Below are 14693 nucleotides of genomic sequence, written 5' to 3'. Positions count from 1 at the left end.
CAACAGGAAGTCTATAGCCAAACTATGAATTTCAGATGGTCGCATGGTAGTTGGGCCGGGGTCACCTGGGAAATCTCACGGATGGATGGAGCTAAAGGCCAACAGATCAACAGAACTTGAACGACAGGAACTAGAAAGAAAAAGTTCAGCATAGTACTAAAGAATTGGTTAGACTTGCCTAGTTATCTCCTAGTTAGTTTGTTCTGCACGTGGAAGATGTATACAATCGAATGGAAAATAGAACAAGAAATACCGGAGAATTTATGCAACTCTGAACTAATTATAAAGCCTCATGAATCCCCCATACCAAGACCGTATTGCCATGGAAAAAATGACCCTAAGCATCACATACCATCTTCACAGGTCGACAAACTCGCCGCGAAGCAGCTCATCTTCCTGGAGCCGTTCCAAGTACCGGACGACCTTTGTTGTCAATATAGAAATCTCATATCCAAAAAATTTGTATGCTGCCTTGCCTGGCAGACTATGACCAAAGCGTGTCATGCAGATGCCCGCATCTGCGTAACGTTCCCACCCATTTGGCGCATAGGGCTCAATCACCACAGCTGGTATGCCCCGGTGTCGCTGGAGTGTGTTACGCTTGTAATTGAGGGACTGTTTCTCAAAAAGGCGCTGGCAAGGGAAGCTAACAACGCGCGCGGTAATGCCTTTCTGCACCTTCAGTTGCTCAGCAACCTCCACTGCGAACGAAAGTTCGGCTCCAACCCCGATCAAAGTGACAGTAGCCGATTCAGATTCGGATAGGACGTACGCGCCGAGGGAAACACCATCACGACGCGTCTGAGGGAGCTGGGGTAAGGCTTGACGAGAGGTAGAAATGATACTTGGGGTCTGCTTGGCGCCAATAGCAGCAATCCACGCACCAGCCGTCTCCTCGCTATCGCCAGGACGGATGTATAAGAGGTTTGGCATCGCGCGATACAAGTTGGCCAACTCAATAGGCTGGTGGGTCGGTCCATCCTCGCCCATACCAATGGAGTCGTGAGTAGCGACATGGATTATTTGGAGGTGCTGCAACGCACCCATGCGGACCGCGGGTGCAGCATACAGATAAAACATGAAGAACGTCGATGTGACTGGAATGATGGTATTTGGGGAGTACGCTGCCAGCCCATTGGAGATAGCAGCCATCGCGTGCTCACGGACACCATAATGAATGTAGCGGCCAGAATAAGTGCCATTGATACCGCAGGCTGTGCGGAGTTCGGGCTAGTGGTGCGGTTAGCAATTGATCCGCGTTATGCCGATCTCTGTTGTTTTCACTCACGTGCTGGAAGTCGACTTTGCCAGGCCAGATCATGTTTACGGATGGCGAGAGATCTGCGGTACCAACCATGAAAGAGTTGACCTCTTTGGCAATGGGATTGAATACTAAACCAGAAGCCGCTCGGGTGGCAGTGACTCCATCAGGGAAGCTGGTTGGGATATACTCTTTCCAGTTAACCGGAAGCTCGCCGCGCACGCGAGCCATGAACTCGGCCGCCAAACCAGGATACTGGACAGCATAGTTGTTTACTAGCTGATCCCATTCTTGAACCCACTCCTCTCCGCGCTCAGGAATACCCTGGAAGAACTGGCGCACAGATTCGCCAACCACAAAATGCTTATCCGGGTTGAACCCATAGGAAACCTTCATATCACGGACACTCTCGGCACCAAAAGCAGCACCGTGAGCCACTGCAGTTCCAGCAACGCTGCTGTCTAGACCGATGACTGTCTTGATATTAATGAAGGTGGGCTTTTGCTTCGATAAGCGAGCTTGCTCCAATGCACGAACAATGGCCTCGATATCGAAGCAGCCATCTGCCACCTCAATCACATCCCAGCCGCAAGCGCGCATCTTTGTGTTCACATCCTCGGTATTGGTGAGGTCAACGGATCCATCACAGGTGATCTGGTTGTTATCGTAGATGAGGGTGAGATTGTTTAGACGAAAATGTCCGGCCAACGAGATTGCCTCAAGGCCAACACCCTCCTGCAAGCAAGCATCCCCAATCATACACCAAGTGTGGTTGCTTACCACATCGAAACCGGGGCGGTTGTAGGTGGCAGCCAGATTCTTCGTCGCCATGGCCAGGCCAACAGCGTTCGCAATACCCTGACCCAACGGTCCAGTTGTCACTTCAATTCCTTCGTGTTCAATCTCCGGATGCCCCGGGCATAGGGCATCTATACGATCTGAATGGTATGATCTGAGCTGTTCAAAGGTCATGGCCTTGTAGCCTGTAAGATGCAGGAAAGAGTATTGGAAGAGACAAGTGTGGCCTATAGGAGGTTCTTTTAGTACACATCATTCCTAAAACCACATCAAACTGGAAGGCAGAACTAACCATTTGACAAGACGAAGCGGTCCCGGTTGAAGAATCCCGGAGTGTGGGGTGCGTAATGCATAACATATCTCCATAACGCGACACCGATAGCAGCCATACCGATAGCACCACTAGCACACAATAACACAAGTCAACTTTTACCCAACTAAGATAGTGTCGCGATGATTATACCCAGGATGTCCGCCATTGAATTGCTGGCAGAGGTCTGCAATCAACAGCCGAAAGGTCTTCAATACCAAGTCATGGTCCTTTGACAGTTTGTGGACTATAGGCATTGCAGAGCCGTGGATATCACTGACACCGCTGCATTGAACTTCGACAGTCATGATAAGGATCGTACAGAGCTGGATAATGGGGAATCCAAACGTTCAAAGCTGGAGGGAAAGTACGTTGAAATATTGCGAGTGGTGATGCTTAATATTTCCTAATCTGGAAATCACCCAGGACCGACCCCACCCCTAGCGGTAAACAGGCAGCTCCATCCACACCAAAACAGGTATCTCGAGCCACAACTTACTAGATCAAGTACTCTTTGGGCTTGTGCAGCGTCTTTAAAGAATGGAAATTGCCCACTTTTGTGAAGTTGCACAGAAAACACATAATGACTCCGGCACTTCTAGATCAGCTAAATGGCCAGCAGGCCCTGAGAACGGTAGTGGGTGATCGGGTTCCTCTCAAAGTTTCTCATCCCAATCCATCATTGCAAGTGACTGCAGACCACCAACTAAAATCGGTCGATGCCCCTGTTCATATGCCCAAACCAGGGGAGGCATTGGTTCATATCAAAGCAACTGGAATTTGCGGGTCGGATATTCATTTCTGGAAGACCGGGCGCATTGGATCGTTGGTGTTCGAAGGCGACTGTATCATTGGCCATGAAGCCTCAGGCATCGTTCTTCAATGTGGCGAAGGGGTCAACAATTTGAAGCCAGGTAGATATTTTTGATTTCTGTTTGAAGATTTTTTGAGCTGATAATTTGATAGGTGACCGAGTTGCTGTCGAACCTGGCGTTCCCTGCGAGCACTGCTTCCTCTGTGACGTGGGACGTTATAACCTGTGCGAGGATGTCCAGTTTGCCGGCGTTTACCCTTACGAAGGGACTATCCAGCGTTACAAAAACCACCCTGCGAAGTGGCTTCACAAGCTGCCGGACAACGTCACTTTTGCGGAAGGCGCACTTCTCGAGCCACTGTCGGTGGTCATGCACGGGATCAAGTCAGCTAGCCTTTCGTTGGGCCGTGGTGTAGTGGTATGCGGTGCAGGCCCCATTGGCCTGATAGCTTTAGCTGCAGCACGTGCTTCGGGGGCACACCCAATCGTGGTGACAGATCTAGAGCCCTCTCGACTGGCTTTTGCGAAGGATTTTGTCCCTTCATGCATTACTTATGAGGTAGACCGTGAAAAGGACTCGAAGGGGAATGCAGAGGCCATTCGTGCTCTCTTCGGGCGAGGCGAATATGTTGCCCCGGAAACCATACTCGAGTGCACCGGCGTGGAAAGCAGTGTGTGCACTGCGACATACACTGTACGGCGGGGAGGCACCGTCATGGTTATTGGGGTAGGAAAAGCGATTATGAACAACCTACCCTTTATGCATATTTCTCTCGCCGAGGTTAGTGGTACTGGCATCTTGGTAGTGTGAATAGTCCTTGCTGATTCTCCTAGATTGATCTCCGGTTCATCAACCGCTACCGTGACACCTGGCCACCAGCAATTGCCTGCATAAGTGGTGGCATCTTGGATCTGAAGAAGCTTGTCTCTCATGTCTTCCCTCTTGAAAAGGCTCATGATGCGCTTCACCTTTGTGCTGACACTCGAAACGGTAGTATCAAGGTGTTGGTGGTCGATGAACAGGAGGCTTCATTATAGATGTGAAAATTGCTTTCGATCATTCCGAATTTGAGTGCTGCTGGGCTAGGTACTCCATTGCGACAGTCGCGCCTAGTGTTGTCTAAGGGAGGAGAATGGCAAACCGAAGTAAATGATGTTGAACAATACAAGGCTTGATTTGATACTATATACCAATTCAAGCCAAACACAATGCCGGCACCATCGAACCCCCCATCTTTACCATTGTATTCCCTCAAAATGATGACTGGCAAAAAATCGATTCGATGACAGGAATTGGGTCCTTGGAAGAGTGAGCGCCAGGGCTCAAGAATGTGTTGTGTCCGGTGCAATCAGGGCCGCTATACTACGGTTAGTGAGAGTCGGCTTGCTCAATTGTCACCGGACTTACGTGAAGAGACGACATGGCTTTTTCAAAGACACAGTAAGAACGTCTCTGTGACTCGTTAGTCTCAGCCGAAGCATGGTTGCTGGGAATAGATCTCACTCTTCCTCGATCGCATGGCAATCATTCAATGGCACATCAATACCGCGGCTCTTGTCGGCTGTTTCAATGCCCACCTGCATGGTCTTGTTAGCAATCGAGCGTAGACGAAAGGAAGAACATGCGTACAATGGTTCTTTTGGGGTCCTTGGATGCCGATACCAAGAGAAGCATGAAGCTTAGAAGGGAGAGCTGTTTGAGACCGTACATGACGCAGATGACAAGCAGAGATCCAATAATACTAGATCAAAGGGTATAAGATACTTAGCAGTGCCTGGAAGTCTAACACAGAAGGTCGATAACTCTTTCCTGCAAGGAGATGCCATCTGTCTTTTCCCTTCCGATTCTATCCCTTGCGTTTGTTTCTCCTGCAAGTGCCAGGAGTTATGGCCAACTGCATTTTAAGCTCACACCCCTTTCTTTGCAGGGATTTAACCTGTACAGAGTACAGGGTACGGAGAGTACGGAGCACGCAGTACGCAGTACTCTATAACGAGGATTAGCCCCGGAGCATGTGACTGCTGATTTAATCTGTACGGAGTGCCCATGCCCAGGTGCATCATAGGTTGGGATCGAGGTGCAGTGTCAATTAATGAGAACCCTTGAATCTTGGGGGATTGTAAATTGTATAGATATTCAGAGAAGTCACAGCTAATATAGCCAATAACATGAGGGTTGAATAAAGATATCCTTGTCCAAAACATTTGAAGACACCTGAGGTGACTGAGGATCCAAGAAGTGGCCGATGTCTCCTGTCCACGTCTCCCCACTTTACCTTCACCTTCAACTTCAAGACTTTTTTCCCCTTTACATTTCCTCGATTACTCTTGTATTCATAATCTGGAATTGATGACTTGATGACTTGATGGCTCGATGACTTGAGAATTTGATACTTTGGTAATTCAATTTAATTCCTTCGCATGTCTCGCATTACGACATGAACGACCTCTCCCAACCCGATGCGACTCCATCCAATTCCAACGATGTTGCATTTGCTTCTCCATTGGGCGCTACCAGCTGGGGCGATGAATTCTCCCATGATCCAGGCTTCTTAGCGTCGCAGGAGGAGCTACGATGCATGCTTTTCAATATCGCTCAGTCTGCAGCTCCGACCCGAGCTCCGAGTCCAGATACCCAGGAACCAGATGCCATACAATTGCGCGACAGGGAGCAAACATCAACGCGTCCAGTGCTATCCAATATTCGTCGCATTGAGTACTTGAAGAACTATGTTGGACAGGTGGCACCATGGGTAAGTGACATTGCCTGCGATATTCTTAATAATCGCTAATCCCCGACCGCAGCTCGATATGTTCGATTCGCAATGTACCTTTCGAGTACAGATTCCCGCACTGGCCCGATCATTCCCCGCCCTACTGAATGCGATTCTCGCGATATCCGCCCGACAAATGGAAAGGAAGGAGGGGATTCAAGACTCATTTGACAGCCTGGAGCTTTACCAGGAAGCGATTCGTCTGCTGAGCCCACTGTTGCAAATGCACGATCCCAAAGTTGTCGCCGCCTGCGTATTACTCTGCTGTCTTGAAATGATGTCTGCGCGCGCGCAGGATTGGCACCGTCATTTGGAGGGGTGTGCGGCACTTTTTGAAGCCTTCGAAATGAATGGGTTTAGCAGCGGCCTTCTACAAGCCGTGTTTTGGTGCTACGCACGCATGGGTACGAGTCCACATTCATGGTCAAATTATAAAGGAGTATCACTGATTCAGAATAACTAGACCTGTGTGGAGCTTTGATCTCTGATGGGACACAGAGTACTCTTCTTCGGCCTAGCAAATGGCTCGCACCGGGATGCCACGAGGACGATGCTGCACAGCTCTTCGAAGCTGCGCGGTCTCCGGACATGCACGCCAACTATGCCGTATACCTATGTGCAAAGTCGTGTGAACTCGTCGCTGATCGTACTCAGTTTCTGGAGCTGGGCGTTCAGAATGACTGCACTGGAGAGGCCTTCAATCACCGCTGGCTACGACTCTGGAATGATTTGCAGCACTGGCTTGACAACCGACCGCCGGAGTTGTTACCAATCCACACAACAACCACCAAACCATTCCCTCGTGTCCTTTTTCTGCAATGGGCTGCTATATCCTCGAACCAACTATACCACACAGCATGTATTTTGCTGCTAAACTTAATGCCCAAATTGATCAAGCTGCAGCCAACACCTGCAATGTCTGCGCTGTGGCATGCGAGGCGCATTTGTGGGATTTCGCTCGCCAATCCGCATCACGGATGTTTGAACAACGCCATCCAGCCGCTATGGATTGCGGGGCGGCTGTTCAGCCATGTATCTGAACACGCCATTATAATCGATCTGATTCAGCATATTGAAGCCGAGACTGGATGGGGTGCCTGCTGGCGCATCCGTGACCTGGAACTCGCCTGGGGATATCGGGTCTCGCGCTCAGACCGGACTATTGATGGACAGCGGTTTCCCGTAACAGGGTGAGTATCGCTATCAACTCCTCGAATAATCGCACCAACGATATCATTTACTATGTCTCATCAAGAAGACACCACTCGGCTCGCAGGCTCTGCAAGCTGTTGTTTGCGTCCCACCCGGTCACCGTACGTATGCGGTCCAATCCACGTACAACTTCATGTTGTTGTGATTCATGTGTCATCCGGCGAGCTGCCAGCAGAAAGGATGCTAGGAGACATGGATCCCAGCACTCCCGACTATCATTGTGGAGAGAAATACTGCATATCCGCTGCGCATGCCACAATGGCGACATGGCAACCGAATGGAAGTCAGCGATGCGTGCAGTGCGAGGTCGATTGTGTAGTAAGATCAACATGGCTGTATGGTATAGCTGGTTGCCAAACAACCCTGCTCCATTGGCAAATAGAACAACCGGGAAACTTCTTTCTGGTCCAGCTAACTGATCATCCATCTCCAATTCCAGCATGGGTTGAAATTCCCGTGGCCGCTCACGATACCATTGTTGCAGTTCTTCCACCAATTGACTCCATATATGGAGGGGTGGTAGATGAGGAGAAGCCTCTTCGTTGTGTACAAATTGGATCGCTCTCGCACAGAGCCATAGAGGGCGGTATGCGTAGAAGAAGACCACCTCAAATGGATCAGCCACAATATCGACTTCTGTGAAGTATGGGAACGACAGGGGAAGCGGCACGCGCATGTCGCTATCGGTCGCCAACGCTGTCGCAAGATCTGTGGTGCGCGAACAAATCAGTCAATAGTGATCAAAACGAGATATTTTAATTTGGACCTCATACAAAGCCTGATAAAGAGCCAATATATCGCGGAATCAATATCTCTGCGCGCGGCGTGGGAAGTTAGGGCCCTCATGAGGTCATGATCGCACTCTCTTTCGGTGTTCCACGTAGCAGAAATATTCGAGATAGAATGTTTCACATGATCTATAACGCTTAGCAGTGCGACGTATGTGAGATCAGTCTGCATATTTGCATCGAACTGTCGAGTGCATGTATTTCGCTTCTCTCCGGGTGGCTTTTGTGGATGAAGCAGGTGGAAAGAAGTTTCGGACAGTTCAAGAATGGCGTTCCAGATAGGCGATGAGCCCAGCGCAACCTGAAGACCTTGGATTCCGAATGATTGACCAAGATCACATATATCCAACTACTGCAGTCAGCACTATGCAGCCCTTGGCGGTTTCGAAGAGCTCACCCAGCAGGCTACCTTATAACGATAATGCCGTAGCAGGTCTTGTATTTCGGTAGATGAGCGTGTCTCAACACTTGATCCCGATGGTTGTTGAATACTTTGCAAAGTCAAGGGCAATTGATTCAGCCGATTTGATGATATCATTGGAGTCTTTAAGACACCTTGGGTTGGTGATAGCCCTAGATCGGGTTCATTCATACCAAGAGCCAACAACCCCGCCACCGCCGATTCATCCTTGTCATTGAGGATTCTATAATTCTCGTCGTCCGCGGTATGGGGAGTAGACTTCGGCCAGAATGGCATGTCTTCGTGCCTGCCATTGCTAGGTGTGTTAAGGTCAGCTTGCTGTGGCTGTCGAGTCGCATCAATGAGAGACGATGCTTCGTCCAGTGTACGATCTTCAATTGGATCACAATCTTTTGAGGTCTTTTCAGTGACGAACTATATCATGTATATATGTGGATCAGGTCTCTGCCTTGCAATCGTCACCGAAAAACCTACTTGAATCGCATCATAGCCGGCAGATTGTGTTTCGACCTCTAACGCTTGAACAGTGTGTGCATTCTTCGCCAAAAACGTCAACTGCGGACCGTATTGGCATCGAAAGTTCCGGCCAATGCAGTTACGACATCGCGGTTTACCTTCATCGCCTGAATGCCCATTAGGCTTGAACGTTCCACAGATCCAGAAAAACATACATTTTCGCCGACGAACCCGACATCGCATGCACCCAGTGCGACATCGGGTCAATCGAGTTTGTTTTTGTCGGTTCATCGCAGCATATTCGAAGACTCCAGGGCTGTGGGGGAGACATCGAGAGGAGACTTGCGGGTGTCCAAACGGGAAGGTGCCAAGCATCCAAATTAGGAAGGCGTAAGCACCATCACCTGACTACCTACATATCCATGGACCCATGGACGGATCACCTGACATGCTTTGTCATTTACACAGGAGCAGTCAAAGCTGACTGTCAATAATAAGCCAACTTGCAACAGGAAATTAATAGGCTGGATAGTTAACACTCGGCGAAACTACGGTTTCTTCTCTGTGAGACCTCGACTCCTCTTCCACTCATCCACAATTCCAGCATACACCGAAGGCCTGTACACCCCAGTCAGCTCGGTGTAGAGCCCACCTCCAAGTCGGTGGGGATTCAGTCCCAAATCGCGCAGGAGCATATCATTGTACTAATTCAACAGTTAGATCACCACCCTCGTGATTTGGCGCAACAGACATACCTGAATGGCCTCAACTTCAAGGCCAGTTCCCGTCAATGAGCCCAGGACTACGTCCTTCGAGATAACATTCTCCATGGCCTCCAGCGAAAGTTTTCCAAGCGAAAGGGCCTGATTTGGCGTGGAATTAATTTCCACGGGGGAGTCGAGTCCTCCTGTCAGAAATGCCGCCACCCAAAGAGCTTGAACCTCTGCAACAACAGCAATAGTAGACGATAAAACAACACCGAGCGTTGCAAAGGAACGGTCGCCTCGTGCGACTAATTCGGGTGCAACCATTCGGCGGAACAGGCGATAGGGTATCAGCTTGTGAGATTCAGCCCATGAGGGAGGGCTCCGATCTGTGAGGGCACATCTCGTCGCATTCAAAGTCTTCCTGACCATGACCTCAGACTGTCGGTCTAGATCTTCCCAGTGTAAGATGCGGTCATTTATGGTTGTTTTCAGTGGCCCATTTATTCTTTCAGGTGTTTCTGCTGGGATTTCACGATTATCACGAATATCCTCGTCCTGTGAGTTCACCAGGGCCGCCAGACCCAGTTCGAGACGGAGACTTGCAGGTTCAAACCAAATCGGGACTATTGGCTTATATCCGGTCGCGTGGACAACCAAATCAACTTCAGCAATACAATTGCTGTCTGCCAAGTGCACCGAAGCTTTTGTGGATGAATCCGTGGAACTCTCCGGCCTGGTAGCTATGATATCGGTGATGGTTGATCGGTACACGTTGACATGGGGCAATCTAATTGTTTCCCAAAGGTCTCCCTGGTTTGCGATACCAATACCGGATGCGCACGAGACAACACTGGAATTCATCAACCACTGCGTATTCCAAATGACATCTCATTGGACTTACCTGTTCTCTGGGCGAAGCTTTTCCATCTTCGGGTCTGAACCATATTGCGCCGTGTCCTCCAAGCCTTTATCAATCGATCGCCAGAGCCAACGAATCCACCATCGGCCTATTGGGTTACCATGGAATAGCCGCGCTAGCCATGAGCCCTCCCAGTGAAGACCCCCGGAGGGTCTAAGAGACAGACGTTTTGGGGTCTCGTAGCAGCACGGGGTGAGATAGGTGAGTAGTCGGCTGCTGGCAGCCTTGTCGCTTGCAACGGTGTCACCATTTGGGAGGGTAGACATTGGGGGCACCATCCACGCAGGCCCCACACCTCGGTCACGGATGATCCAATGTACTTGCACCAGTTCTTTCTGTGTAGACTGGAGGTGCAACCTTGAGTCGTTGCGATGTAGAGTCGCAAAGAAGTGCACTAGATCAAAGGATGATTTTGCACCGCCATAAATAGCAACCGATCGCAGTTGTGGGTAAGTGGAATTTTTGACTGGAATGCTAACAGTCTCGGGCTCGGGTGGTTTGAGTGGCTGATATCCCAGGTGTTCTCGAGCCCAGTCTCCAACATCCTTGGCATGGATGACTGGAGCAGAGTTATAGGAGACCGTTGATGGCCCCGTTGTGTCTGGCATGTTGGGTATTGAGGTTAGTCCTGTAGCCAGGATCAGTTTGTCACAGATAATGGTGATCCGTCGACCCGGGGCTGAGGACACGCTGATGTTGAGCTTCCACTCTTTGGTTTCGAGGCGACTGATGTTGTCGACCTAGAGATTCTTCAGAAATTTTACATTTCTAGAACAAAGTGGGAGTATCTTACCGTCCAGTTCAATCGTATGTGTTTTTCAAGCTGCCATTTCTCGACCCATGCACGGAGATAGCGGTTGATCTTCCAACCTGCAATGAACTGATTATGCGCATCATCGGTATGCTCCTCTGGAACAACGTCCGAAAGAGGCAGGTCACTGAATTCATAAAGCCCATATGAGTTCTGACTCAACAGATTTGGGTAAAGGCGCTCCTCGGCCCAGGTACCCCCAATATCCGAGGCAGAGTCGATCACTAGAAGGCGACTTTCGGATGAGGCTGCTGGGGAAGCATTGATGATCCCAGTAAAACAGGTAGGAATTTCCGCGATTTCATCGGTGTCGGTGCTTTTGGTATTTTCGTCGGATGCCACAAGTTGTAGATACGTCTTGGCTGCGATGAGACCATAAAGACCTAAATAAGTTAGCCAACGTCTAAATTGGTCAACTGCTACCAACCTGCTCCGATGATCACGACTCGTTCCATGACTAAAATGATTAAAGAGGGAAAGGAAAAAGAAGAGAGGGGGGGAACAGTTTTTAATTCTCAAGTGCACAATGAAAAAGAACAATCCGAAGGAATAGCTCCGGGATGCGAGGATTCTGATATTGTTCCTGTGGAGTTACCACAACAATGGGAATTCCCTCTATTAAATATCAATTGGACATGTTAGACACAACTTGTAATGGAATATGTAACTATATATAATATGATACAATGATCAATATTACTAAAACACTTTTGACTCGGATGTGTAGCCGTTGTTATGGGAAATGCATGGGAAATGATAAATTATATTCCCGTCTATACAATGCCCTAAGAAATCCCAATTCTCTGTCCATTAGATCGTCTCATGCATGGTATTTCGATTCATGTGAAATGTATCGATGATCCTTTCTTCTGCCACTTTGAAATCCATTCCTTGCGCTTTGTCTTTGATCCTTTCCCGGCTATCCAACACCCCGTTCATAACGTCAATCCACTTAATTTGCGTTCGGGCCGGGACAGAGCGTGGAAGAGGAGCAGGAACGTCAGCGATTGAAACAGGGAGCAATGTACCTTCTTCCTTTCTCACAATGCCATCCACGATAACGGTTTCGACGTCCCTCTCACTGGAATGCAGTACAATAGCTGAAATTGGATCCTCTTGGGCCACCGCCAACATTGACGGACTCTTTGTATTAAAGATAATCAAATCGGCTTTGGCTCCAACCTTTATCTGGCCAATTTGGCCAGCCATTCCCATTGACCGAGCACCACCAATCGTACCCAGATTGAAAACATCCTCCACTAGAGGTCCAACATGTCGGCTCCACTTTCCTTCCTTCTCCAGTCTGTGTGAGCGCTCGGTTCTGGCATGCTGAAGTAAAAGACGCATTTGGCCAGGCATATAGCCGGAACCCCAGCTGTGACAATCCACCCCCAGACTAGAATGTGATTGGAATTCAGGCATCAACGCCACGGGTGGATATCCCATTTGGAGCTCTGTGTTTGGCGTTGAAGAAACAGAGGCACCGTGCGTGGCCAACAGTCCAGCATCACCATTCTTTGGAAAATTGGCATGCGAGATAAGAATATCTGGACCAAGTAAACCGGCGTTGTTGAGAAGTTGCAAAGCAGAAGGAGCATCACCAAAGGCTTTCCCTGCTGCACCGTGTGATGTGATGATCTTTGCGTCCATTGATCGAAGCTCAGTGTAGAGTTCCCGTAATTGACCGGTAGGCAAATAGAGATTATCTACAGCGAAGCCAAGATGAACTCTACCATCAGCAAAGGGAGCAATCTCTGCAAGTTCCTTCCAGGCATGGAGTGCAGACTCAGGGGTGTAGTCATCTGTTACATTCAGAGAATCTTCTTCTAAGATCGTCCTCGGGACACATTGACAGTACACAGCCCGCAGACCAGAGGTTGCCAAGGCATTGATCAAAGTTGGTGCTGGGAAATTCAGTATCACTTAAGATAAAAGCAAAGGGGGTGGACTTCTTACGGTACTCGACGCCAAGATTGAGACTTGAATGATCGACCACTGATGTTGTGCCAGCATCGACAGCTTCCATTGCTCCACTCAACTCACCCCAAAAGGCATCCTCGGGTGAATAGAGTGATCCAATGAAATTTCCGGATGGTAGGTATTCCAGCAGAGTATGGTTACCATGTTGGCCTTTCAACTGGGTTTGCCATAGGTGATGGTGGGTATTGATGAAGCCGGGTGACACTAATTTACCATCACAGTTGATGACTTTGACGCTTTGATCATCCACGTCGATATTTTCCTCAATTTTGAGAATGGAGTTTCCACTTATTAAGAGATCGAGCCGACGTGAAACCACCCTCTCATTGGCTTCGTGTAGTAAAAGAGTCCCTCCCTGTAGAAGAATCTTGGAAGACTCGGTCATTCTGTCTGGAAATGAAATTTGGGGAGTGGAAGGAATTATATGACAATCTAATTCCCACATCTTCATATCCACATATGGATAGTTATATATATTTATATAAAATGATCGGCATTATCTCAAAGCCGAGGAGCCCGAGTGAACGGAGTTAATAATTAAACTCCGCCTCCAGAGCGAGATGTGAGGTGAATGAAGTCTTTGCCGGTATCAGATCAAGACATTTCGGGCTTTCGGGCCTGGATGGAAAGTCAATCGAGTTTCAGAAAAAAACGAAAACAGAAAACATGTATAAAATAGTGACACTTGACAGCAAGGAAAGGTTTTGGATAGCGATCGGATACCCGCGAAAAGTCCATGGATATGATATATGAAGCATACTTAGGCAAAAAAAACCAAGGCTAGGCCCCTTAAGTGATCGATCTGCTCCACTAAATTGCAATTGGGCTTCAAGAATGTCAATGGCGGCGTGTTGTTGTCGAGCTTGGGAAGCCTATAGAGCACTGCCGCAGAATCCCTCCTCCTCCATGTGCACATTTGCTCTGTGTTCCAACAACGTGTGAATAATTCCGGTATTTCCACCTCACGAAGCTGCTGGAAGGGCAGCGTGATAGTAGCCACCGGCAGCTGCCTGGAGAGCACAGCCATAGTATCCCCCTGTGATATTAATATCTACGCCGTGATCAGTGAGCACATGAAGTCTTTCTTTCACAAAGTAGCTTATAGAGGCCCATGGAAGAGGCCATCCCAGATATTGACATCTGCGCCGTGCTCTCACAAGATGCGCTCAACCTCTGTATGACCCTCTAGAGTGGCAACTGCAAGCGCCGATCCAAACATGCCACCGACAGAGTTAACATTGGTAGCTGTGTCGAGAATCATATGTACCATGGAGTATAATCCCAACTCCGCGGCATAATATAATGGGCTTCCAAAACTATTTCCATCTTCACCTGAGCGATAGATAAATAGCTGATGGTGAAAAGGGACGTTGTATTAATCCAAAATCTGCCGATCAGAGCCTGCATTAACCGCGATGAGAGATGGTAAAAGTTCACATCAG

General features: G+C 48.8%; 7 protein-coding genes across 7 annotated transcripts; 2 read left to right on the top strand and 5 right to left on the bottom strand.

Annotated features, from left to right (window-relative positions):
* Positions 1 to 357: 357 nt before the first annotated feature.
* Positions 358 to 2677, bottom strand: N7487_007048 (transketolase family protein; the record flags this gene model as incomplete). Its single annotated transcript, XM_056874795.1, has 4 exons — positions 358 to 1230; positions 1289 to 2286; positions 2352 to 2461; positions 2523 to 2677. 4 exons carry the CDS (start codon positions 2675 to 2677, stop codon positions 358 to 360), a joined length of 2136 nt encoding a protein of 711 aa, XP_056732515.1.
* Positions 2678 to 2952: 275 nt separating this feature from the next.
* N7487_007047 (NAD(P)-dependent alcohol dehydrogenase) lies at positions 2953 to 4221 on the top strand (the record flags this gene model as incomplete). Its single annotated transcript, XM_056874794.1, has 3 exons — positions 2953 to 3283; positions 3336 to 3964; positions 4018 to 4221. 3 exons carry the CDS (start codon positions 2953 to 2955, stop codon positions 4219 to 4221), a joined length of 1164 nt encoding a protein of 387 aa, XP_056732514.1.
* Positions 4222 to 4435: 214 nt separating this feature from the next.
* On the bottom strand, positions 4436 to 4894 carry N7487_007046 (uncharacterized protein; the record flags this gene model as incomplete). Its single annotated transcript, XM_056874793.1, has 4 exons — positions 4436 to 4541; positions 4592 to 4636; positions 4688 to 4761; positions 4814 to 4894. 4 exons carry the CDS (start codon positions 4892 to 4894, stop codon positions 4436 to 4438), a joined length of 306 nt encoding a protein of 101 aa, XP_056732513.1.
* Positions 4895 to 5621: 727 nt separating this feature from the next.
* Positions 5622 to 7151, top strand: N7487_007045 (uncharacterized protein; the record flags this gene model as incomplete). The annotated part of the gene is made up of 3 exons (XM_056874792.1): positions 5622 to 5936; positions 5989 to 6361; positions 6421 to 7151. The coding sequence occupies 3 exons, from the start codon at positions 5622 to 5624 to the stop codon at positions 7149 to 7151; spliced, it is 1419 nt and encodes a 472-aa protein (XP_056732512.1).
* A 46-nt stretch (positions 7152 to 7197) lies between these two features.
* On the bottom strand, positions 7198 to 9093 carry N7487_007044 (Zn(II)2Cys6 transcription factor domain-containing protein; the record flags this gene model as incomplete). The annotated part of the gene is made up of 5 exons (XM_056874791.1): positions 7198 to 7877; positions 7943 to 8086; positions 8552 to 8792; positions 8853 to 9001; positions 9066 to 9093. 5 exons carry the CDS (start codon positions 9091 to 9093, stop codon positions 7198 to 7200), a joined length of 1242 nt encoding a protein of 413 aa, XP_056732511.1.
* A 289-nt stretch (positions 9094 to 9382) lies between these two features.
* Positions 9383 to 11726, bottom strand: N7487_007043 (uncharacterized protein; the record flags this gene model as incomplete). Its single annotated transcript, XM_056874790.1, has 5 exons — positions 9383 to 9538; positions 9590 to 10391; positions 10443 to 11200; positions 11254 to 11654; positions 11699 to 11726. The coding sequence occupies 5 exons, from the start codon at positions 11724 to 11726 to the stop codon at positions 9383 to 9385; spliced, it is 2145 nt and encodes a 714-aa protein (XP_056732510.1).
* A 355-nt stretch (positions 11727 to 12081) lies between these two features.
* Positions 12082 to 13636, bottom strand: N7487_007042 (uncharacterized protein; the record flags this gene model as incomplete). Its single annotated transcript, XM_056874789.1, has 2 exons — positions 12082 to 13175; positions 13228 to 13636. 2 exons carry the CDS (start codon positions 13634 to 13636, stop codon positions 12082 to 12084), a joined length of 1503 nt encoding a protein of 500 aa, XP_056732509.1.
* Positions 13637 to 14693: the final 1057 nt, after the last annotated feature.

The sequence above is a fragment of the Penicillium crustosum genome (genome assembly GCF_028827405.1).
Source record: "Penicillium crustosum strain IBT 35664 chromosome Unknown utg000002l_segment0_segment0, whole genome shotgun sequence".
NCBI lineage: Eukaryota > Fungi > Ascomycota > Eurotiomycetes > Eurotiales > Aspergillaceae > Penicillium > Penicillium crustosum.
The sequence above is the reverse complement of the archived record's forward strand: the minus strand, read 5'-3'. Positions and strand labels throughout refer to the sequence as shown.